The sequence below is a fragment of the Oncorhynchus gorbuscha genome, linkage group LG02, assembly GCF_021184085.1.
Source record: "Oncorhynchus gorbuscha isolate QuinsamMale2020 ecotype Even-year linkage group LG02, OgorEven_v1.0, whole genome shotgun sequence".
NCBI lineage: Eukaryota > Metazoa > Chordata > Actinopteri > Salmoniformes > Salmonidae > Oncorhynchus > Oncorhynchus gorbuscha.
Window position 1 is genome coordinate 2417054 of NC_060174.1, and position 26757 is coordinate 2443810.

Below are 26757 nucleotides of genomic sequence, written 5' to 3' on the forward strand. Positions count from 1 at the left end.
TGAGGATGTTTTCATATCGTGTGAAACGTTTAGAAATTACAGCACTTTTTGTACATAGTGTCCCCCATTTTTAGGGAACCAAACCCATCCGCATATGTGTAGTTAAAGGGAAGTATTCGGTCCCATATTCACAGCATGGAATGACTACATCAAGCTTGTGACTCTACACACATTTGTTGGATGCATTTTCTGTTTGTTTTGGTTGTTTCAGATTATTTTGTGCCCAATAGAAATTCATGGTAAATAATGTATTGTGTCATTTTGGAGTCCCTTTAATTGTAAATAAGAACACAATATGTTTCTAAACACTTCTACATTCACTACCATGATTATTTTATTTTTATTTCACCTTTATTTAACCAGGTAGACTAGTTGAGAACACCTTTATTTAACCAGGTAGACTAGTTGAGAACACCTTTATTTAACCAGGTAGGCTAGTTGAGAACACCTTTATTTAACCAGGTAGGCTAGTTGAGAACACCTTTATTTAACCAGGTAGGCTAGTTGAGAACACCTTTATTTCACCAGGTAAGCTAGTTGAGAACACCTTTATTTAACCAGGTAGGCTAGTTGAGAACACCTTTATTTAACCAGGTAGACTAGTTGAGAACACCTTTATTTAACCAGGTAGGCTAGTTGAGAACACCTTTATTTAACCTGGTAGGCTAGTTGAGAACAAGTTCTCATTTACAACTGTGACCTGGCCAAGATAAAGCAAAGCAGTGCAGCACAAACAACACAGAGTTACACATGGAGTAAACAAACGTACAGTCAATAACACAATAGAATAAAAAAAAGTCTATATACAGTGTGTGCAAATGGAGGTAAGGCAATAAATAGGCCATAGTGGCGAAATAATTACAATTTAGCAATTTAAACACTGGAGTGATAGATGTGCAGAAGATGAATGTGTAAGTCGAGATACTGGGGTGCAAAGAAGCAAAAAAATAAATAACAGTATGGGGATGAGGTAGTTGGGTGGGCTATTTACAGATGGGCTATGTACAGGTGCAGTGATCTGTGAGCTGCTCTTGACAGCTGGTGCTTAAAATTAGTGAGGGAGATATGAGTCTCCAGCTTCAGTGATATTTGCAGTTCGTTCCAGTCATTGGCAGCAGAGAACTGGAAGGAAAGGTGTTCAAAGGAGGAATTGGCTTTGGGGATGACCAGTGAAATATACCTGCTTGGAGCACGTGCTACAGGTGGGTGCTGCTATGGTGACCAGTGAGCTGAGATAAGGCAGGGCTTTACCAAGCAAAGACTTATGGATGACCTGGAGCCAGTGGGTTTGGCGATGAATATGAAGCGAGGCCCAGCTAACAAGAGCATACAGGTTGCAGTGGTGGGCAGTATATGGGGAATTGTTGACAAAATGCATGGCACTGTGATAGACTGCATCCAATTTGCTAAGTAGAGTGTTGGAGGCTATTTTGTAAATGACATCGCCAAAGTCAAGGATCGGCAGGATAGTATTGCCTCGTATGTATGAGTGAAGGATGCTTTATTGCAAAATAAGAAGCCGATTCTAGATTTAATTTTGGATTGGAGATGCTTAATGTGAGTCTGGAAGGAGAGTTGACAGTCTAACCAGACACCTAGGTATTTGTAGTTGTCCACATATTGTAACTCAGAACCGTCCAGAGTAGTGATGCTGGATGGGCGTGCATTTAGTTTTATTTGCATTTTATTTGCATTTGAGAGCAGTTGGAGGCCACGGCACCAGAGTTGTATGGCATTGAAGCTTGTTTGGAAGCTCGTTAACACAGTGTCCAAAGAAGGGCCAGAGGTATACAGAATGGTGCCATATGCATAGAGGTGGATCAGAGTATCACCAGCAGCAAGAGCGACATCATTGATGTATACAGAGAAGAGAGTCGGCCCAAGAATTGAACCATGTGGTACCCCCATAGAGACTGCCAGAGGTCCGGACTACAGGCCCTCCGATTTGACACACTGTCAGAGAAGTATTTGGTGAACCAGGCGAGGTAGTCATTTGAGAAGCCAAGGCTGTTGAGTCTGCTGATAAGAATGTGGTGATTGACAGAGTTGAATGCCTTGGCCAGGTCGATGAATACAGCTGCACATTATTGCCTCTAATCGTTGGTGGTTATGATATCGTTTAGGACCTTGAGCGTGGCTGAGGTGCACCCATGACCAGCTCGGAAACCCGATTGCGTAGTGGAGAAGGTATGGTGAGATTGGAAATGTTCGCTGATCTGTTTGTTAACTTGGCTTTCAAATACCTTAGAAAGGCATGGTTGGATAGATATAGGTCTGTAGCAGTTTGGGTCTAGAGTGTCTCCCCCTTTTGAAGAGGGGGATGACCGCGGCAGCTTTCCCAATCTTTGGGGATCTCAGACGATACGAAAGAGAGGTTGAGCAGACTAGTAATATGGGTTGCAACAATTTTTGCTGATCATTTTAGAAAGAGAGGGTCCAGATTGTCTAGCCCAGCTGATTTGTAGGGGTCCAGATTTTGCTGCTCTTTCAGAACATCAGCTATCTGGATTTGGGGAGTGCAGGGCTGTTGACCAGGGTAGGGGTGGCCCGGTGGAAAGCATGGCCACCTGTAAAAAAAAAAAAATGCTTATTGAAATGTTTAATTATTGTGGAGCCTCAGTGCAGTGGGAGGCTGGGAGGAGGTGCTTTTATTCTCCGTGGTCTTTAGTGTCCCAGAGCTTTTTGGAGTTTGTGCTGCAGGATGCAAATTTCTGTTTGAAAAAGCTAGCCTTTGCTTTCCTAACTGCCTGTGTATATTGGTTCCTAACCTCCCTAACCTTCCTAACCTCCCTAACCTTCCTAACCTCCCTAACCTCCCTGAGAAGTTGCATATCATAATAACACACAGAAATACGAGCCTTAGGTCATTAATATGGTCGAATCCAGAAACTATAATTTTGAAAACAAAACGTTTATTCTGTCAGTGAAATACGGAACCGTTCGGTATTTTATCTAACGGATGGCATCCATTAGTCTAAATATTCCTGTTACATTGCACAACCTTCAATGTTATGTCATAATTACGTAAAATTCTAGGCGGCCCAAACTGTTGCATATACCCTGACTCTGCGTGTAATGAACGCAAGAAAAGTGCCACAATTTCACCTGGTTAATATTGCCTGCTAACCTTTCTTTTAGCTAAATATGCAGGTTAAAAAATATATACTATGTTTTGATTTTAAGAAAGGCATTGATGTTTATGGTTAGGTCCACGTTGGGGCAACGACAGTCCTTTTTTGCAAATGCGCACTGCATCGATTATATGCAACGCAGGACACGCTACATAAACTAGTAATATCATCAACCATGTGTAGTTATAACTAGTGATTATGATTGATTGATTTAAAAAAAATAAGATAAGTTTAATGCTAGCTAGAAACTTACCTTGGCTTCTTACTGCATTCGCATAACAGGCAGGTGGTTAGAGCATTGGGATAGTTAACTGTAAGGTTGCAGGATTGAATCCCCGAGCTGACAACGTAAAAATATGTCATTCTGCCCCTGAACAGGCAGTTAACCCACTGTTCCCAGGCCGTCATTGAAAATAAGAATGTGTTCTTAACTGACTTGCCTCGTTAAATAAAGTTGTAAAAAAAATATATATATATTTTAAATCGGCAAAATCGGCGTCCAAAAATACCGATTTCCTATTGTTATGAATACTTGAAATCGGCCCTAATTAATCGTCCATTACGATTAATCGGTTGACCTCTAGCATGCTTATGTAAGATTGTGAGGAAGGCACTTTTTAAAGAATAACCAGGCATCTTCTACTGACGGAATGAGGTCAATATCCTACCAGGACACCCGGGCCAGGTCGATTAGAAAGGCCTGCTCGCCTTTCTAAGTGTTTTAGGGAGCGTTTGACAGTGATGAGGGGTGGTCGTTTGACCGCGGACCCATTAAGGATGCAGGCAATGAGGCTGAGATCCTGGTTGAAGACAGCAGAGGTGTATTTAGAGGGCAGGTTGGTTAGGATGATCTCTATGAGGGTGCCTGTGTTTATGGATTTGGTGTTGTACCTGGTGGCTTCATTGATCATTTGTGTGAGATTGAGAGCATCAGGTTTAGATTGTAGGATGGCTGGGGTGTTAAGCATGTCCCAATTTAGGTCACCTAAAAGCACGAGCTCTGAAGATAGCTGGGGGGCAAGCAATTCAATGGTGGCCAGGGCACAGCTGGGGGTAGAAGGTGGTCTATAGCAAGCAGCAACGGTAAGAGACTTGTTTCTGGAAAGGTGGATTTTTAAAAATAGAAGCTCAAATTGTTTGGGGACAGACCTGGATAGCCTGCAGAGTTCTGTCTTACTATCTCTGCAGTAGATTGCAACTCTGCCCCCTGTGGCAGTTATATCTTGTCGGAAAATGTTATAGTTAGGGATGGAAATGTCAGGGTTTTTGGTGGCCTTCCTATGCCAGGATGCAGACACGGCTAGGACATCCGGGTTGGCAGAGTGTTTTATTCACTGCACAAACTTAGGGCGGAGGCATCTAATGTTAACATGCTTGAAACCAAGGCTTTTGCGGTTACAGAAGTCAACAAATGAGAGCGCCTGGTGAATGGGAGTGGAGCTAAGCACTGCAGGGCCGGATTAACCTCTACATCACCAGAGGAACAGAGGAGGAGTAGGATAAGGGTACGGCTAAAGGCTATAAGAACTGGTCGTCTAGTACGTTTGGAACAGGGAGTAAAAGGAGCAGGTTTCTGGGCGCGGTAGAATAGATTCAATGCATAATGTACAAACAAAGGTATGGTAGGATGTGAATACAGTGGAGGTAAACATTGGCAATGAGTGATGATGAGCAAGGTATTGTCTCTAGAGACATCAATTAAACCAGGTGAGGTCACCGCATGTGTGGGAGGTGGGACAAGAGGGTTAGCTGAGGCATATTGAGCAGGGCTGGAGAGCTCTACAGACAATAATCACTAACCAAAACAGCTATGGACAAGGCATATTGACATTAGGGAGTGGCATGCATAGCTGAGTGATCATAGGCTCCAATGAGTAGCTGGATGGGCTGGAGACACGGCAATTCAGACAGCTAGCGGGCCGGGGCAAGCACAAGGGCCTTAGAAGGACGTCGTGACGGAAGTTACGTCGGCAGACTAGTTGTGATGGATCAGCAGGGGTTTGTGTAGTAAAAGGGTCCAGGCCAATTGGTAAAATAGGTATTGTAGCCCAAGGAGTGGCTGATGGACCTCTTCAGTTTGCTGGGAATTGGGCCTAGCATAGGCTAGCTCCAGGCTAATTGGTGCTTTCTCCGGGAGACAAGGACATTAGCTAGGATAAGCCAATCGGATAGCTAGCTGCGATGATCCAGGTGAAAGTCTTGAATGAGTTCCCACATATGCTGAGCTTGTTGGCTGCTTTTCCTTCACTCTGCGGTCCAGCTCATCCCAAACCATCTCAATTGGTTTGAGGTCGGGTGATTGTGGATGCCAGGTCATCTGATATAGCACTCCATCACTCTCCTTGGTCAAATAGCATTTACACAGCCTGGAGGTGTGTTTATAGTCATTGTCCTGTTGAAAAACAAATGATAGTCCCACTAAGCGCAAACCAGATGGGATGGTGTTTCGCTGTGGTAGCCATGCTGGCTAAGTGTGCCTTGAATTGAAATAAATCACAGTGTCACAAATAAAGCACCATCACACTTCCTCCCCCATGCTTCATGGTGGGAAGCACACATGCAGAGATCATCCATTGACCTACTCTGTGTCTCACAAAGACACGGCGGTTGTACACAAAAATATCAAATTTGGGCTTATCAGACCAAAGGACAGATTTCCACCCGTCAATTGTCCATTGCGTGTGTTTCTTGGCCCAGGCAAGTCTCTTATTGGTTTCCATTAGTACTTTGTAGCAATTTAAGCATGAAGGCCTGATTCAAGCAGTCTCCTCTGAAAAGTTGATGTTGAGATGCCTGTTACTTGAACTATGTGAAGCATTTATTTGGGCTGCAATCTGAGGTGCAGTTAACTCTAATGACCTTATCCTCTGCAGCAAAAGTAGCTCTGCGTCTTCCTTTCCTGTAGCGGTCCTCATGAGAGCCATCAAAGTTCTTGAAATGTTCTGCATTAAAGTAAGTTGCTCACATCGGCTACGGAGAGCGTGATCACGCAGTCGTCAAGAACAACTGGTGCCATTTCTCAACCAATCAATAGACACCTAAGTGTCTTCCTGTGATTGGCTAGTCTGTGCTGCATATTTAAACTTCTGGTAGAATCCAGAAGTTCCCTCTAAATTGAAGATCCCTCAGGACTGACACGCAAAATAAATATCAGCGTTTCCCTTTACTGTGGGTATTGTGATCGAATCAACTCAAAATCAGCCACTTTCAATAAAACATACCGAAACAAAACAAACTATGCAAGACACTGGGGGGATAAAATAACTATGCAAGAGATTTTGTTGTGGGCAGAAAGCATTGGAGGAGGATTCTATCGCATTGACACACACACACACACCTCGGCCCGTATAACCAATTCGATCTGCAGTAGGCCTATATGCAATTGGACCCTTGCCATATATGGCTCTGTGCCATTCATTGGAGACTGGACTGTGTTTACAGCATGAGTGTTCAAGAGTAGTTGTGCTTGTTTTGAGATCAAAGTGAGAGCTACATGTAGCCATGTGTGCTCGTTTGTTCTTATCCGTTGCTAGTTAGTGAGTTATTAGCCCAGTTATGGATCATTTGTAGTCAGCAATGGGAAGTGGTTGTTTAAAACACAAGCACATTTCTAGCCATGTTTAACCACGTCAAATAAATAATAATAATAATACTAATAATAGGGTAATAAATAATAATGTAATTTGTTTTTCTTTACATCAAACCCTGCAGTCCAACGTAGAGAGAGAGAGAGACCCTTTATTATGAGTCACTGCACTTCGATAAGATTGTTCAGTTTTCATAAAGAATTTGGACTGTATACTGTATGAATGGATTTGAATGCGCTGATATACTTGATATGAATTGAGGGGAGCATGATTAGTCTGATTCTCCAGTTATGGTATGGGAATAATAATGCATTTTATTTTGTAAAGTGGTTTCTCTTTCAAACACAACAACATTGTGAGTCACCTCCTTGTCTGAAGGACAAGTGGATAAACAGGTTCATGTGAAGCCCTGCATGTTTTTTTTCAAAAGTCTCATGGAATGTAGCCCTACATTTAACACCACACATTGGCTGCTACTGAAGGCTGAATGATAGAACGGCTATTTCCATGTTAAAATATTATGGGATGCATTTTCTCCATTGTTTCTGATGGTAGGCCCTACATTATGATCAAACAGCCACAGTAGCCTACTTGGTCACTGTTAACACTAACTTAAAGCGGGTGTAAGTAAACGCTCAGTGGCAGGTAAAACATGATGCAACATTGCCTGTAGGGCGTATCTATAGCAACAGTAGAAGTCACTAGAACTGCCAGATGTGCAAAATATAGAATTTGGGAATTTGGTCTTCTCAGAAACAGGTCGACTCAGTTTAGAATGTTCATGATTTTAATTTAGCCTAAATAACACAGTTCACGTGTTTGGTAACATGATGTAATTTGTTAATGTACAAGGTGCTTGCTTGTAACCCCTCCCCCTCTTGTTTTGGCATATTGACCCTAACCCACTGTCATACACACGGTGTATTTAGTCGTATAGTCTATGAGATTTGACTGTGTGTTGAGCTGTAGTGTTTCTAAGACTCTACTGTTAGCAGCAGCGCTAAGGCTACCAACACTTCTGTTATTTGACTGTGTGTTGAGCTGTAGTGTTTCTAAGACTCTACTGTTAGCAGCAGCGCTAAGGCTACCAACACTTCTGTTATTTGACTGTGTGTTGAGCTGTAGTGTTTCTAAGACTCTACTGTTAGCAGCAGCGCTAAGGCTACCAACACTTCTGTTATTTGACTGTGTGTTGAGCTGTAGTGTTTCTAAGACTCTACTGTTAGCAGCAGCGCTAAGGCTACCAACACTTCTGTTACTTCTGCTATTCTCCATTATGTCATTGCTATTCTCCATTATGTCAGCATGTCATTGCTATTCTCCGTTATGTCAGCATGTCATTGCTATTCTCCATTATGTCAGCATGTCATTGCTATTCTCCGTTATGTCAGCATGTCATTGCTATTCTCCGTTATGTCAGCATGTCATTGCTATTCTCCATTATGTCATTGCTATTCTCCGTTATGTCAGCATGTCATTGCTATTCTCCGTTATGTCAGCATGTCATTGCTATTCTCCATTATGTCAGCATGTCATTGCTATTCTCCGTTATGTCAGCATGTCATTGCTATTCTCCATTATGTCAGCATGTCATTGCTATTCTCCATTATGTCAGCATGTCATTGCTATTCTCCATTATGTCATTGCTATTCTCCGTTATGTCAGCATGTCATTGCCATTCTCCATTATGTCAGCATGTCATTGCTATTCTCCATTATGTCATTGTTATTCTCCATTATGTCATTGCTATTCTCCATTATGTCAGCATGTCAATGCTATTCTCCATTATGTCAGCATGTCATTGCTATTCTCCATTATGTCAGCATGTCATTGCTATTCTCCATTATGTCAGCATGTCATTGCTATTCTCCATTATGTCAGCATGTCATTGCTATTCTCCATTATGTCAGCATGTCATTGCTATTCTCCATTATGTCAGCATGTCATTGCTATTCTCCATTATGTCAGCATGTCATTGCTATTCTCCATTATGTCAGCATGTCATTGCTATTCTCCATTATGTCAGCATGTCATTGCTATTCTCCGTTATGTCAGCATGTCATTGCTATTCTCCGTTATGTCATTGCTATTCACCGTTATGTCAGCATGACATGTTGTTTTGATGATGATAATAATAATGTCCACCTTTTTAATAAATAGGGTTATTTGCTCTTTCCTTTTTCCTCTCTAGGCCTGTGGGGATGCCAACAATGAAAAAGATTTACTTGAATAATCCCAGCTCAGAAGAAATTGGTTTGATATCAATATCAGCAACAACAGCACATTTTCATCCATCCTGTTTCCAGAATGGGGTAAGTATTAGGCCTTTGTGCCAGGTGTACAGGACCAGTCAACAGTTGGGACACACCTACTGATTGAAGGGTGTTACTTTATCTGTACTATTTTGTACATATTGTAGAATAATAGAGAAGACATCACAACTATGGAGTCATGTAGTAACCAAAAAAGTGTTTAAAAAAAATAAAATCAAAATATATTTGAGATTCTTCAAAGTAGCCACCCTTTGCCTCGATTACAGCTTTTCACTTTCTTGGCATTCTCTCAACCAGTTTCACCAGGAATGCTTTTCCAACAGTCTGAAGGAGTTCCCACCTATGCTGAGCACTTGTTAGCTGCTTTTCCTTCACTCTGCGGTCCAACTCATCCCAAACCATCTCAATTGGGTTGAGGTCGGGGGATTGTGGAGGCCAGGTCATCTGATGCAGCACTACATCACTCTCCTTTTTGGTAAAATAGCCCTTACGCAGCCTGGGGATGTGATGGGTCATTGTCCTGTTGAAAAACAAATGGTAGTCCCACTAAGGGTAAACCAGATGGGATGGCATATCACTGCAGCCATGCTGGTTCAGTGTGCCTTTTAAATAAACCATAGACAGTGTCACCAGCAAAGAACCCCCACACCACCACCTCCATGCTTCACAGTGGGAACAGCACATGACAACATAATCCGTTTGCCTACTCAGCGTCTCACAAAGACACGGCAGTTGGAACCAAAAATGTCAAATTTGGACTCATCAGACCAAAGGACACATTTCCACCGGTCCAATGTCCATTGTTTGTGTTTTTTTGTGGTTCCCAAACGTTTTATAGTCCCGTACCCCTTCAAACATTCAACCTCCAGCTGTACCCCCTCTAGCACCAGGGTCAGCTGTACCCCCTCTAGCACCAGGGTCAGCTGTACCCCCTCTAGCTCCAGGGTCACACTCTCAAATGTTGTTTTTGGCATCATTGTAAGCCTGCTACACACACTATACAACACATTTATTAAACATAAGAATGAGTTTTTGTCACAACCCGGCTCGTGGGAAGTGACAAAGAGCTCTTCTAGGACCAGGGCACAAATTATAATAATACATGATTTTGCTCTTTATTTAACCATCTTACATATTGTTAAAAGACTTTATGAAGGTTTAAGATAAATTATTAAATCATTCTACCCGGAAACTTAACCATTGTATGTTCGAACCGACCCGGCTATAACTCTGGGGAGATAGGACAGGGAGAGGCCCTCCAGGTTTCCCTTATCTGGGGGGACTGGAACTGTCAGCTGAGTGGTAATAAACTGTGGTGAGACTTCAGGACAAAATCCTAATGTTAGTGTGTATGTATGTGCGAATGTTAAGAGAATGTTATAAAGGGAACATCTTTGTATATGCACGGTAGCTCTCTCATGAATAAACCTTATTGACTATCGTAGCTGGGCCTCTGTCTGTTTAATTTAATCAGTATCTTACAAATCCTGATTAGCACACTGAGTAGTTTAATTGAATTGGTTTATGAACATTGAGAACAAAATTATCTTATCACATATAAAACCTTATTTGCTCCTCAAAAAATGGTGAATAACTCACCACAGGTTAATGAGAAGGGTGTGAATAACTCACCACAGGTTAATGAGAAGGGTGTGAGGAACTCACCACAGGTTAATGAGAAGGGTGTGAGGAACTCACCACAGGTTAATGAGAAGGGTGTGAATAACTCACCACAGGTTAATGAGAAGGGTGTGAATAACTCACCACAGGTTAATGAGAAGGGTGTGAGGAACTCACTACAGGTTAATGAGAAGGGTGTGAATAACTCACCACAGGTTAATGAGAAGGGTGTGCTTGAAAGGATGCACATAACTCTGCAATGTTGGGTTGTATTGGAGAGAGTCTCAGTCTTAATTTATTTTCTACACACAGTCTGTGTCTGTATTTAGTTTTCATGCCAGTGAGGGCTGAGAATCCACTCTCACATAGGAACATGGTTGCAAAGGGCATCAATGTCTTAACAGCAAGATTTGACAAGGCAGGATACTCTGAAATCTGGCAGTGGCTTCTGATTAAATTCAATTTTCACAGAACCGCTTGTTGCAATTTCAATAAGGCTCTCTTATTCAGATATCAGTAAATGGATTGGAGGCAGGGCATGGAAGGGATAACGAATCCAGTGGTTTGTTGTCATCCGTTTCGGGGGAAGTACCTGCGTAATTGCGCACCCAGCTTACTCAGGTGCTTCGCTGTATCACATTTGACATTGTCCGTAAGTTTGAGTTCATTTGCACAAAAATCCTACAATGATGGAAAGACTTGTGTGTTGTCCTTGATTATGCAGACAGAGAAGAGCTCCAACTTCTTAATCATAGCCTCAATTTTGTCCTGCACATTGAATATAGTTGCGGAGAGTCCCTGTAATCATTCAGGCGAGAAAAAACATCACCCAGGTAGCCAGTCGTGTGAGAAACTCATCATCATCAAGCAAAGTTAACCATTTTCACTGTAGTATCCAAAACGTCCTTCAAGCTGTCAGGCATTCCCTCGTATGTTGACTCATCCAGCTGTAACGCATATAATTCACTGGCTTGTATGCGAAGCAGTAATAGTTTCAAAACATCTCCTGCCATGTCACTAATGTGTCATGAAACAGTGTTGTTTGATGAAGGCATTGTCTGTATAGTTGTTTGGGTCTTTTCACCCAGCATTGTCCCAGCCATATCCACGGCAGCAGGAAGAATTAAGTCCTCCACTCCACAATAGTATGGGGCTTGCCTGCCACTTGGTAGTCTAACAGTTTTACTTCTGTCCCTTTCCTCGCTCCTGCCTGGGCTCGAACCAGGGACCCTCTGCAACTGCAACAACTGACACCCATGAAGCATCGTTGCCCATCGCTCCACAAAAGCCGCGGGGGGGAACAACTACTTCAAGGTCTCAGAGCGAGTGACGTCACCGATTGAAACACTATTAGCGCACACCCCACTAACTAGCTTTCCATTTCACATCGGTTACAGTAGCTCACCAAATAAGACGCTTCTGCTGCTTTTATAAACTCGGCACAAAATGAAACGTCCCTTTTTCAGGACCCTGTCTTTCAAAGATAATTCATAAAAATCCAAATAACTTCACAGATCTTCATTGTAAAGGGTTTAAACACTGTTTCCCAATGCTTGTTCAATGAACCATAAACAATTAATGAACATGCACCTGTGGAACGGTCATTAAGACACTAACAGCTTACAGGCGGTAGTCAATTAAGGCCACATTTATGACAACTTATGACACTAAAGAGGCCTTTCTACTGACTCTGAAAAACACCAAAAGAAAAATGCCCAGGGTCCCTGCTCATCTGCATGAACGTGCCTTAGGCACACTGCAAGGAGGCATGAGGACTGCAGATGTGGCCAGGGCATTAAATTGCAATGTCCGTACTGTGAGACGCCTAAGACAGCGCTACAGGGAGACAGGGCGGACAGCTGATCCTCCTCGCAGTGGCAGACCACGTGAAACAACACCTGCACAGGATCGGTACATCCAAACATCATACCTGCGGGACAGGTACAGGATGGCAAGAACAATGATCCGTCATGATCTGGGGCGGTGTGTCACAGCATCATCGCACTGAGCTTGTTGTCATTGCAGGCAATCTCAACGCTGTGTGTTACAGGGAAGACATCCTCCTCCCTCATGTGGTATCCTTCCTGCAGGCTCATCCTGACATGACCCTCCAGCATGACAATGCCACCAGCCATACTGCTCATTCTGTGTGTGATTTCCTACAAGACATGAATGTCAGTGTTCTGCCATGGCCAGCGAAGAGCCCGGATCTCAATCCCATTGAGCATGTCTGGGACCTGTTGGATCGGAGGGTGAGGGCTAGGGCCATTCCCCCCCAGAAATGTCTGGGACTTGTTGGATCGGAGGGTGAGGGCTAGGGCCATTCCCCCCAGAAATGTCCAGGAACTTGCAGGTGCCATGGTGGAAGAGCAGGGTAACATCTCACAGCAAGAACTGGCAAATCTGGTGCAGTCCATGAGAAGGAGATGCACTGCAGTACTTAATGCAGCTGGTGGCCACACCAGATACTGACTGTTACTTTTGATTTTGACCCCCTTTGTTCAAGGACACATTATTCCATTTCTGTTAGTCACATGTCTGTGAACCTTGTTTGGTTAATGTCTCAGTTGTTGAATCTTGTTATGTTCATACGAATATTTACGCATGTTAAGTTTGCTGAAAACAAACGCAGTTGACAGTGAGAGGACGTTTCTGTTTTTTGTTGCGTTTACATGTCTCGCTACTCGAAAGTAGTCTTTATTCTTGCTCAAAAAAATCCTGCATTTTGTTTTTCAAATTGTCATGTTTCGTTTCTAAATGTCTGCGCAAGAGTGAACATTTCCCACGAGAGAGTATCGGTTAATGTGATTGGATGAGTATCGGTTAATGTGATTGGATGTTCATTATTTGACTAGGCTACCTGTATTTGACATTGTGCTGTTATTTCGCTGAACACCAGATGGTTTATTTTCTTTTTGGCAGTGAAACGAGGCTCATCAGGCGAGGGGAGAAAAAACCTCACCCAAATGTATAACTCCGTTGAAAAATATAAATGTTTGATAATGTGAATCACATTTTATTTGGTGTACATACCTCTGGGTATGTATCTCGTACCCCAGTTTGGGAATACATGTTCCATCCATTGTGACCAGCCGATAATGTGACCAGATGATAATGTGACCAGATGATAATGCTCCATCCATTGTGACCAGCTGATAATGTGACCAGCTGATAATGTGACCCGGCCGATAATGCTCCATCCACTGTGACCAGTTGATAATGTGACCAGCTGATAATGCTCCATCCATTGTGACCAGCTGATAATGTGACCAGCTGATAATGTGACCCGGCCGATAATGCTCCATCCACTGTGACCAGCTGATAATGTGACCAGCTGATAATGTGACCAGCTGATAATGTGACCAACTGATAATGCCTCCTCTGTTTCTCCCCCTCTTTCTGTTCCAGATAATCCCAGCAGGGGGAAACACGTCGTCGTTTGATCTCGTGTTTCTTGCCAGGGTCGTAGGGAACATAGAAAATACTTTATTTATTAATATGGCGAATCATGGAGTGTTTACATACCAGGTACTGTAGACGTGTGTTACACACATGTAGGCGGTGTCCCAAATGGCACCCTATTCCCTATGTAGTGCACTACTTTTGACTGGGGCCCATAGGGTAGTGCACTATGTAGGGAATAGGGTCCCATTTGGAACAGCACCATAAACACAATATCCATTTAATAGGCTATTCCTTCAGATATAAAGAAAGATGTCAACATTAGGTTAATTTTGATAGTCTTGTGGTCTGTTCTCTTGTGTTTTCAGGTGTTCAACGCCTACAGACTACGGCCCTTCATCGGGGCCAGAGTCCCTGTTAACGGCAGCTTCTCTCCACTCATAAACATCCACAGCCCTCACAGTGAACCACTGCAGGTAACTAACATCCACAACCCTCACAGTGAACCACTGCAGGTAACTAACATCCACAGCCCTCACAGTGAACCACTGCAGGTAACTAACATCCACAACCCTCACAGTGAACCACTGCAGGTAACTAACATCCACAGCCCTCACAGTGAACCACTGCAGGTAACTAACATCCACAACCCTCACAGTGAACCACTGCAGGTAACTAACATCCACAGCCCTCACAGTGAACCACTGCAGGTAACTAACATCCACAACCCTCACAGTGAACCACTGCAGGTAACTAACATCCACAACCCTCACAGTGCAGGTAAACATGTCTTTATGCGTCTCTATGGTAACCACCATCAAATCAAATGTATTTATATAGCCCTTCTTACATCAGCTGATATCTCAAAGTGCTGTACAGAAACTCAGCCTAAAACCCCAAACAGCAAACAATGCAGGTGTAAAAGCACGGTGGCTAGGAAAAACTCCCTAGAAAGGCCAAAACCTAGGAAGAAACCTAGAGAGGAACCAGGCTATGTGGGGTGGCCAGTCCTCTTCTGGCTGTGCCGGGTGGAGATTATAACAGAACATGGCCAAGATGTTCAAATGTTCATAAATGACCAGCATGGTCAAATAATAATAATCACAGTAGTTGTTGAGGGTGCAGCAAGTCAGCACCTTAGGAGTAAATGTCAGTTGGCTTTTCATAGCCGACCATTAGGAGCATCTCTACCACTCCTACTGTCTCTAGAGAGTTGAAAACAGCAGGTCTGGGACAGGTAGCACATCCGGTGAACAGGTCAGGGTTTCATAGCCGATCATTCAGAGTATCTCTACCACTCCTACTGTCTCTAGAGTATTGAAAACAGCAGGTCTGGGACAGGTAGCTACACTCTAGTGGCTCGTTTTGACATCAAGCTGTCTTAGTATCATGAATCACCATCCAGTAACAATCTATCGATGTGCCCATAACATCCACAAACCACTTAAGGGCCGGTTTCCTAGCAACAGATCAAACAGATTTGTTCCCGGACAAAGAAGCACTTTCAATAGTAATTGAACATGTCTGGGGAAACCGTCTCTCAACAGTTGATCTATCGATGTGTCCAGTTGATTAGGTTTGAGACTTGAGTCATTGATTGTTAGGGTTTGAAATAGTTTAGGTCACTTAGTGTATTCTGTTTAGTTATAATGGGGCGGCAGGTAGTCTAGTGGTTAGAGCATTGGACTAGTAACCGAAGGGTTGCAAGATTGAATCCCCGAGCTGACAAGGTACAAATCTATCGTTCTGCCCCTGAACAACGCAGTTAACTCACTGTTCCTAGGCCAGTTAAACCACTGTTCCTAGACCAGTTAACCCACTGTTCCTAGACCAGGTAACCCACTGTTCCTAGACCGGTTAACCCACTGTTCCTAGACCAGTTAACCCACTGTTCCTAGACCAGGTAACCCACTGTTCCTAGACCGGTTAACCCACTGTTCCTAGACCAGTTAACCCACTGTTCCTAGACCAGTTAATCCACTATTCCTAGACCAGTTAACCCACTGTTCCTAGGCCAGTTAACCCACTGTTCCTAGACCAGTTAACCCACTGTTTCTAGACCAGTTAACCCACTGTTCCTAGACCGGTTAACCCACTGTTCCTACGGCTGTTATTGAAAATAATAATCTGTTCTTAAGTGACTTGCCTAATTAAATAAAGGTTACATAATGTAATCTCTGGTGGATAGACATGTAAAGGGACTGTAGCTCTGTCATGATACAACGGGATGTGTGAGATCAGCAGCATTCGTTCCAGCGGTTGGGTTTTTCATCTCCGGTCATTTTGACGAATCACACTTTCACAGGCGTTAGCGTCTCTAGATTTTTGGAGGGGGAGGGGGATATTTGGCCCATAGAATTGCCCGTAACTACAGTTGAAGGCATTTTCCTTGAGTCATAATGCATTTAAATGGATTACGAAGTGCACAGTTTGGAGACACTAGGAGTCACCAGTTAGTCCTTTCACTGAAACCCACAGTTTGCAGAGGTGTGGGGCCACTTGGAGTCACCAGTTAGTCCTCTCACTGAAACCCAAAGTTTGGGGCCACTTGGAGACACCAGTTAGTCCTCTCATTGAAACCCACAGTCTGGAGAGGTGTGGGGCCACTTGGAGACACCAGTTAGTCCTCTCACTGAAACCCACAGTTTGGAGAGGTGTGGGGCCACTTGGAGACACCAGTTAGTCCTCTCACTGAAACCCACAGTTTGGAGAGGTGTGGGGCCACTTGGAGACACCAGTTTGTCCTCTCACTGAAACCCACAGTCTGGAGAGGTGTGGGGCCACTTGGAGACACCAGTTAGTCCTCTCATTGAAACCCACAGTCTGGAGAGGTGTGGGGCCACTTGGAGACACCAGTTAGTCCTCTCACTGAAATCCACAGTTTGGAGAGGTGTGGGGCCACTTGGAGACACCAGTTAGTCCTCTCACTGAAACCCACAGTTTGGAGAGGTGTGGGGCCACTTGGAGACACCAGTTTGTCCTCTCACTGAAACCCACAGTCTGGAGAGGTGTGGGGCCACTTGGAGACACCAGTTTGTCCTCTCACTGAAACCCACAGTTTGGAGAGGTGTGGGGCCACTTGGAGTCACCAGTTAGTCCTCTCACTGAAACCCACAGTTTGGAGAGGTGTGGGGCCACTTGGAGACACCAGTTAGTCCTCTCACTGAAACCCACAGTTTGGAGAGGTGTGGGGCCACTTGGAGACACCAGTTTGTCCTCTCACTGAAACCCACAGTCTGGAGAGGTGTGGGCCACTTGGAGACACCAGTTAGTCCTCTCACTGAAACCCACAGTTTGGAGAGGTGTGGGGCCACTTGGAGACACCAGTTAGTCCTCTCACTGAAACCCACAGTTTGGAGAGGTGTGGGGCCACTTGGAGACACCAGTTAGTCCTCTCACTGAAACCCACAGTTTGGAGAGGTGTGGGGCCACTTGGAGACACCAGTTAGTCCTCTCACTGAAACCAACAGTTTGGAGAGGTGTGGGGCCACTTGGAGACATCAGTTAGTCCTCTCACTCAGACCCACAGTCTGGAGAGGTGTGGGGCCACTTGGAGACACCAGTTAGTCCTCTCACTCAGACCCACAGTCTGGAGAGGTGTGGGGCCACTTGGAGACACCAGTTAGTCCTCTCACTGAAACCCACAGTTTGGAGAGGTGTGGGGCCACTTGGAGACACCAGTTAGTCCTCTCACTGAAACCCACAGTTTGGAGAGGTGTGGGGCCACTTGGAGACACCAGTTAGTCCTCTCACTGAAACCCACAGTTTGGAGAGGTGTGGGGCCACTTGGAGACACCAGTTAGTCCTCTCACTGAAACCCACAGTCTGGAGAGGTGTGGGGCCACTTGGAGACACCAGTTTGTCCTCTCACTGAAACCCACAGTTTGGAGAGGTGTGGGGCCACTTGGAGACACCAGTTAGTCCTCTCACTGAAAACCAGTCTGGAGAGGTGTGGGGCCACTTGGAGACACCAGTTTGTCCTCTCACTGAAACCCACAGTCTGGAGAGGTGTGGGGCCACTTGGAGACACCAGTTAGTCCTCTCACTGAAACCCACAGTCTGGAGAGGTGTGGGGCCACTTGGAGACACCAGTTAGTCCTCTCACTGAAACCCACAGTTTGGAGAGGTGTGGGGCCACTTGGAGACACCAGTTAGTCCTCTCACTGAAAACCACAGTCTGGAGAGGTGTGGGGCCACTTGGAGACACCAGTTAGTCCTCTCACTGAAAACCAGTCTGGAGAGGTGTGGGGCCACATGGAGACACCAGTTAGTCCTCTCACTGAAAACCAGTCTGGAGAGGTGTAGGGGCCACATGGACACACCAGTTAGTCCTCTCACTGAAAACCACAGTTTGGAGAGGTGTAGGGGCCACATGGACACACCAGTTAGTCCTCTCACTGAAAACCACAGTTTGGAGAGGTGTGGGGCCACTTGGAGACACCAGTTAGTCCTCTCACTGAAAACCACAGTCTGGAGAGGTGTGGGGCCACTTGGAGACACCAGTTAGTCCTCTCACTGAAAACCAGTCTGGAGAGGTGTGGGGCCACATGGAGACACCAGTTAGTCCTCTCACTGAAAACCAGTCTGGAGAGGTGTAGGGGCCACATGGACACACCAGTTAGTCCTCTCACTGAAAACCACAGTTTGGAGAGGTGTAGGGGCCACATGGACACACCAGTTAGTCCTCTCACTGAAAACCACAGTTTGGAGAGGTGTAGGGGCCACATGGACACACCAGTTAGTCCTCTCACTGAAAACTGTGCTCATAAATTTGTTAACATCCCTATTAGTGAGAATTTGCCAAGATAATCCATCCACCTGACAGGTGTGGCATATCAAGAAGCTGATTAAACAGCATGATCATTACATAGGTGCACCTTGTGCTGGGGACAATAAAAGCCCACTCTAAAATGTGCAGTATTGTAACACAACACAATGCCACAGATGTTTTGAGGGAGCGTGCAATTGACTGACTGCAGAGCTGTTGCAAGATAATTTGACCAGAAGCCTCCTCCAACATTTTTTTGAGAATTTGGCAGTACGCCCACCCAGCCTCAAATCAAATTTTATTGGTCACGTACACATGGTTAGCAGATGTTAATGCGAGTGTAGTGAAATGATTGTGCTTCTAGTTCCGACAGTGCAGTAATATCTAACAAGTAATCTATCAATTCCACAACAACTACCTTATACACACAAATCTAAAGGGGTGAATGAGAATATGTACATATAAATATATGGATGAGCGATGGCCAAAAACATTCCCTATTCCCTCAACCCTTGCTCTGACCACTAGTTCCTGCTCTAGTGTCCCTCACTCTGACCACTAGTTCCTGCTCTAGGGTCCCTCACTCTGACCACTAGTTCCTGCTCTAGGGTCCCTCACTCTGACCACTAGTTCCTGCTCTAGGGTCCCTCACTCTGACCACTAGTTCCTGCTCTAGGGTCCCTCGCTCTGACCACTAGTTCCTGCTCTAGGGTCCCTCGCTCTGACCACTAGTTCCTACTCTAGGGTCCCTCGCTCTGACCACTAGTTCCTGCTCTAGGGTCCCTCGGTCGGACCACTAGTTCCTACTCTAGGGTCCCTCACTCTGACCACTACTTCCTGCTCTAGGGTCCCTCGCTCTGACCACTAGTTCCTGCTCTAGGGTCCCTCACTCTGACCACTAGTTCCTGCTCTAGGGTCCCTCACTCTGACCACTAGTTCCTGCTCTAGGGTCCCTCACTCTGACCACTAGTTCCTGCTCTAGGGTCCCTCGCTCTGATGCAGCTTCCCAAATGGATCCACATTTCCTTTATAGTGCACTAGAGAATGTGGTCAAAAGTAGTGCACTACTAATGTACTAGCCATTTGGGATGCATCCTGACTGTGTCCTTGTGTTCTCTGTGTCCTGACTGTCCTTGTGTTCTCTGTGTCCTGACTGTGTCATTGTGTTCTCTGTGTCCTTGTGTTCTCTGTGTCCTGACTGTGTCATTGTGTTCTCTGTGTCCTTGTGTTCTCTGTGTCCTGACTGTCCTTGTGTTCTCTGTGTCCTGACTGTCCTTGTGTTCTCTGTGTCCTGACTGTGTCATTGTGTTCTCTGTGTCCTTGTGTTCTCTGTGTCCTGACTGTGTCATTGTGTTCTCTGTGTCCTTGTGTTCTCTGTGTCCTGACTGTCCTTGTATTCTCTGTGTCCTGACTGTGTCCTTGTATTCTCTGTGTCCTGACTGTCCTTGTATTCTCTGTGTCCTTGTATTCTCTGTGTCCTGACTGTCCTTGTATTCTCTGTGTCCTGACTGTGTCCTTGTATTCTCTGTGTCCTTGTATTCTCTGTGTCCTGACTGTGTCATTGTATTTTCTGTGTCCTGACTGTGTCATTGTATTCTCTGTGTCCTGACTGTGTCATTGTGTTCTCTGTGTCCTGACTGTGTCATTGTATTCTCTGTGTCCTGACTGTCCTTGTATTCTCTGTGTCCTTGTATTCTCTGTGTCCTGACTGTCCTTGTATTCTCTGTGTCCTGACTGTGTCCTTGTATTCTCTGTGTCCTGACTGTCCTTGTGTTCTCTGTGTCCTGACTGTCCTTGTATTCTCTGTGTCTTGACTGTGTCCTTGTATTCTCTGTGTCCTGACTGTCCTTGTATTCTCTGTGTCTTGACTGTGTCCTTGTATTCTCTGTGCCCTGACTGTCCTTGTGTTCTCTGTGTCCTGACTGTCCTTGTATTCTCTGTGTCCTGACTGTGTCCTTGTGTTCTCTGTGTCCTGACTGTCCTTGTATTCTCTGTGTCCTGACTGTCCTTGTATTCTCTGTGTCCTGACTGTGTCCTTGTGTTCTCTGTGTCCTGACTGTCCTTGTATTCTCTGTGTCCTGACTGTCCTTGTATTCTCTGTGTCCTGACTGTGTCCTTGTGTTCTCTGTGTCCTGACTGTGTCATTGTATTCTCTGTGTCCTGACTGTGTCATTGTATTCTCTGTGTCCTGACTGTCCTTGTATTCTCTGTGTCCTGACTGTCCTTGTATTCTCTGTGTCCTTGTATTCTCTGTGTCCTTACTGTCCTTGTATTCTCTGTGTCCTGACTGTGTCCTTGTATTCTCTGTGTCCTTGTATTCTCTGTGTCCTTGTATTCTCTGTGTCCTTGTATTCTTTGTGTCCTTGTGTTCTCTGTGTCCTGACTGTGTCCTTGTGTTCTCTGTGTCCTGACTGTGTCCTTGTATTCTCTGTGTCCTTGTATTCTCTGTGTCCTGACTGTGTTCTTGTATTCTCTGTGTCCTTGTATTCTCTGTGTCCTTGTATTCTCTGTGTCCTTGTATTCTTTGTGTCCTTGTGTTCTCTGTGTCCTGACTGTGTCCTTGTGTTCTCTGTGTCCTGACTGTGTCCTTGTATTCTCTGTGTTGTAGGAGATCCCTCCGTTTGAGACGAAGGGTGTGATGAGGGCTAGCTTCTCGTCGAGAGATGCAGACAACCACACAGCCTTCATCAGGATCAAAACCAACGAAAACCAGGTTATCATACTGCCTGTGGAGGTGGAGGTCATCTCAGGTATTAGACCAGGTTATCATACTGCCTGTGGAGGTGGAGGTCACCTCATGTATTAGACTAGGTTATCATACTGTCTGTGGAGGTGGAGGTCACCTCAGGTATTAGACCAGGTTATCATACTGCCTGTGGAGGTCACCTCAGGTATTAGACCAGGTTATCATACTGCCTGTGGAGGTGGAGGTCACCTCAGGTATTAGACCAGGTTATCATACTGCCTGTGGAGGTCACCTCAGGTATTAGACTAGGTTATCATACTGCCTGTGGAGGTCACCTCAGGTATTAGACCAGGTTATCATACTGCCTGTGGAGGTGGAGGTCACCTCAGGTATTAGACTAGGTTATCATACTGCCTGTGGAGATCACCTCAGGTATTAGACCAGGTTATCATACTGCATGTGGAGATGGAGGTCACCTCAGGTATTAGACCAGGTTATCATACTGCCTGTGGAGGTGGAGGTCACCTCAGGTATTAGACTAGGTTATCATACTGCCTGTGGAGGTCACCTCAGGTATTAGACCAGGTTATCATACTGCCTGTGGAGGTCACCTCAGGTATTAGACCAGGTTATCATACTGCCTGTGGAGGTCACCTCAGGTATTAGACTAGGTTATCATACTGCCTGTGGAGATCACCTCGGGTATTAGACCAGGTTATCATACTGCCTGTGGAGGTGGAGGTCACCTCAGGTATTAGACCAGTTTATCATACTGCCTGTGGAGGTGGAGGTCACCTCAGGTATTAGACCAGGTTATCATACTGCCTGTGGAGGTGGAGGTCACCTCAGGTATTAGACCAGTTTATCATACTGCCTGTGGAGGTGGAGGTCACCTCAGGTATTAGACCAGTTTATCATACTGCCTGTGGAGGTGGAGGTCACCAGGTATTAGACCAGGTTATCATACTGCCTGTGGAGGTGGAGGTCACCTCAGGTATTATACCAGGTTATCATACTGCCTGTGGAGGTCACCTCAGGTATTAGACCAGTTTATCATACTGCCTGTGGAGGTGGAGGTCACCTCAGGTATTAGACCAGGTTATCATACTGCCTGTGGAGGTCACCTCAGGTATTATACCAGGTTATCATACTGCCTGTGGAGGTCACCTCAGGTATTAGACCAGTTTATCATACTGCCTGTGGAGGTGGAGGTCACCTCAGGTATTAGACCAGTTTATCATACTGCATGTGGAGGTCACCTCAGGTATTAGACCAGGTTATCATACTGCATGTGGAGGTCACCTCGGTCATTAGACTAGGTTATCATACTGCCTGTGGAGGTCACCTCAGGTATTAGACCAGGTTATCATACTGCATGTGGAGGTCACCTCAGGTATTAGACCAGGTTATCATACTGCCTGTGGAGGTGGAGGTCACCTCAGGTATTAGACTAGGTTATCATACTGCCTGTGGAGGTCACCTCAGGTATTAGACCAGGTTATCATACAGCCTGTGGAGGTGGAGGTCACCTCAGGTATTAGACCAGGTTATCATACTGCCTGTGGAGGTGGAGGTCACCTCAGGTATTAGACCAGGTTATCATACTGCCTGTGGAGGTGGAGGTCACCTCAGGTATTAGACCAGGTTATCATACTGCCTGTGGAGGTCACCTCAGGTATTATACCAGGTTATCATACTGCCTGTGGAGGTGGAGGTCACCTCAGGTATTAGACCAAGTTATCATACTGCCTGTGGAGGTCACCTCAGGTATTAGACCAGGTTATCATACTGCCTGTGGAGGTGGAGGTCACCTCAGGTATTATACCAGGTTATCATACTGCCTGTGGAGGTCACCTCAGGTATTAGACCAGGTTATCATACTGCCTGTGGAGGTGGAGGTGGAGGTCACCTCAGGTATTAGACTAGGTTATCATACTGCCTGTGGAGGTGGAGGTCACCTCAGTTATTAGACCAGGTTATCATACTGCCTGTGGAGGTGGAGGTCACCTCAGGTATTAGACCAGGTTATCATACTGCCTGTGGAGGTCACCTCAGGTATTGTTGATTGACTGGTCCACATGAGGTTGATAGGTTCTTTCTGTTTGGTCTCTTCCCTCTAGCTCCTGGTATATACTCCTCCACAGAGATGCTAGACTTCGGTACGTTACGGTCACAAGATCGGCCGAAACAATTGAACTTACATCTACTGAATTCGGGAAGGAAAGATGTTTGGATCGCGGTGAGTTGGTTGGCACTTCCTCCTCTTGTTTGTCTGTTGACTCTTGCGTTCCGACGTCCGGTTAACCTTGTATTTTGGTGATTTTTCCCCCAGAGTATACGGACGACGGCATCCAACGAAGCCACCATCAATTTCAAAGCAATCACCCTAAAAGCAGGCGAGAGTAGATATACCAAAGTTGCAAGTATTAGTTTTGATGGTAAGTCTTGTGATCTTTGAAAATGTTAAATCACTTGAATTGAGAAACCTGAAATATTAACCACGGACCCAAAAGACCATTGACGTTTTTATTACTAAACCTTTTATAAAACTCAATTAATAGAAATAACATTACGTTGTCAGGTGTTTAACCTTTCAGTTGGTGTCTTAGAATAAAAGCTGTTTTATAAATGCCATGTCTTTAAATCAGTGGTATTCACATTTCTTTCGTGGGTGTATTGAGTGTACAAAACATTAGGAACACCTGTTCTCTCCATGACATCGACCAGAGATGGGCAACATTGATGAGGGGGGGGGGGGGGGCGGGGCCACTGAACAACTCAGAAGTGCCGCAGTTCATTTTGTACAATTCTGCACATTTTGCCATGGAGGTGTAGAGAAAATGTTTTTTGTTTTTTAAAGCTTATACTGAACAAAAATACACTCAAATATATACTCAACATGTAAAAAGTGTTGGTCCCACGTTTCATGCTGAAAGAAAAGGTCCCAGAAATATACACGCAAACCTTATTTTTCAAAAATGTTTTTTTTAAATCCCTGTTGGTGAGCATTTCTCCTCTGCCAAGATAATCCATCTACCTGACAGGTGTGGCATATCCGGAAGCTGATTAAATAGCTTGATCATTACACAGGTGCACCTTGTGCTGGGGACAATAAAATGCCACTCTAAAATGGGCAGTTTTGTCACACAACACAATGCCACAGATGTTTTGAGGGAGGGGTGCTATTGGCATTCTGACTGCAGGAATGTCCACCAGAGCTGTTGCCAGATAATTCAATGTTCATTTCTCTACCGTAAATGTAATTTTAGAGAATTTGTATGGTGTCATGTGGGCGAGCGGTTTGCTGATGTCAACGTCGTGAACAGAATGCCCGATGGTGTTGTGTGGTTATGGTATGGGACAGGCATAAACTGTGGACAACAAACACAATTGCATTTTATTGATGGCAATTTGAATGCACAGAGATACCGTGAGGAGATCCTGAGGCCCATTGTTGTACCATTCATCCACCACCATCACCTCATGTTTCAGCATGATAATGCACTGCACCATGTCGCAAGGATCTGTACCCAATTCCTGGAAGCTGAAAATGTCCCAGTTCTTCCATGGCCTGCATCCTCACCAGACATGTCACTCATTGAGCATGTTTGGGATGCTCTGGATCGACGTGTTCCAGTTCCCTCCAATATCCACCAACTTCTCACAGCCATTGAAGAGGAGTGGGACAACATTTCACAGGACACAATCAGCAGCCTGATCAACTCTATGTGAAGCTGTCACGCTACATGAGGCATATGGTGGTCACACCAGATACTGACTGTTTTTCTGATCCACGCCCCAACCTTTTTCTAAGGTATCTGTGACCAACAGATGTATATCTGTATTCCCAGTCATGTGAAATCTATAGTTTAGGGACCAATGAATATATTTAAATTGACATATTTCCTGTAATTCAGTCAAATGTTTGAAATTGTTGCATGTTGTGTTTTTATATTTTTCTTCTGTGTTTATTCTTTAAAACATTTTGTCGAGCTGCAGTCCCCGCCCCCGCCACCCCACGCGTGACGACCTCGACTTTAAAATACTCCTGCTTACCTAAGGATATGATGTTCTTTTATTTTCTCTGTGATGTTTTTGTTTTTTACCAGCATCAAAAGCAGAAAGACCGGTTCCGTTTTCTGGTAAAATAACAGTGAAGGTCAAGGAGATAAACTCGTCTAAACTTGAAGTCCCGTACCAAGCAGAGGTGCTACAAGGGTAGGACTTTGATTTCATCTCTTATTTTTTGACCGTTTACAAGATTTGAAACATTCATGATGTGTTTAGACGGTAGGATACACGTGTGTTGGTTCATTCATGACTCTGCACTGACTTGGTTAGGTCATAGTTCAATTATGTTCTTGTAGAGTCCAGTTTAAATACACTGTGGACGCAGATTATGTCTCATCCTGAACATTCAATGGAGATGCTTTCTAGTTCAATAGTCCAGGACTAGGCTTGTACTGAGTCAGACTAAACTGGCCCTGTATGTTAGTCCCATCAGGTTTGATGTGATTTCACGTCTACCGGTCTCCCCTCTCTCCTGCCCCTTCTAGCTACCTGGGCTTTGACCACACGGCCACGTTGTTCCACATCAGAGACAGTCCAGTAGACCCTGTGAACAGATCCATCCTCCTTACCAACGCCTTCAACTTTGCTGTCCGCATACACAACGTCACCCTGCCAGATGAGGCCAGGACCATGTTCAGCGTGAGTTCAGGGGCTGTATGTACTGTCTCTGAGCAGCATAGGATCAGGGGCTGTATGTACTGTCTCTGAGCAGCATAGGATCAGGGGCTGTATGTACTGTCTCTGAGCAGCATAGGATCAGGGGCTGTATGTACTGTCTCTGAGCAGCATAGGATCAGGGGCTGTATGTACTGTCTCTGAGTAGCATAGGATCAGGGGCTGTATGTACTGTCTCTGAGCAGCATAGGATCAGGGGCTGTATGTACTGTCTGAGTAGCATAGGATCAGGGGCTGTATGTACTGTCTGAGTAGCATAGGATCAGGGGCTGTATGTACTGTCTCTGAGCAGCATAGGATCAGGGGCTGTATGTACTGTCTCTGAGCAGCATAGGATCAGGGGCTGTATGTACTGTCTGAGTAGCATAGGATCAGGGGCTGTATGTACTGTCTGAGTAGCATAGGATCAGGGGCTGTATGTACTGTCTGAGTAGCATAGGATCAGGGGCTGTATGTACTGTCTGAGTAGCATAGGATCAGGGGCTGTATGTACTGTCTGAGTAGCATAGGATCAGGGGCTGTATGTACTGTCTCTGAGCAGCAT

The 26757-nt window shown here is 45.0% G+C and overlaps 1 protein-coding gene across 5 annotated transcripts in view; it reads left to right on the plus strand.

The window, feature by feature from the left end:
* The window catches only part of tmem131 (transmembrane protein 131), an 80561-nt gene that overhangs the window by 8950 nt on the left and 44854 nt on the right, over nucleotides 1–26757 (plus strand). For all 5 annotated transcript variants that reach the window (XM_046299617.1, XM_046299624.1, XM_046299630.1 and 2 more), the window contains exons 4-11: nucleotides 8910–9030; nucleotides 14020–14139; nucleotides 14382–14489; nucleotides 21390–21531; nucleotides 23588–23706; nucleotides 23800–23905; nucleotides 25577–25685; nucleotides 26024–26177. In XM_046299617.1, the coding sequence (XP_046155573.1) occupies nucleotides 8910–9030; nucleotides 14020–14139; nucleotides 14382–14489; nucleotides 21390–21531; nucleotides 23588–23706; nucleotides 23800–23905; nucleotides 25577–25685; nucleotides 26024–26177 (979 nt within the window). The remainder of the gene's footprint in view (nucleotides 1–8909; nucleotides 9031–14019; nucleotides 14140–14381; nucleotides 14490–21389; nucleotides 21532–23587; nucleotides 23707–23799; nucleotides 23906–25576; nucleotides 25686–26023; nucleotides 26178–26757) is intronic.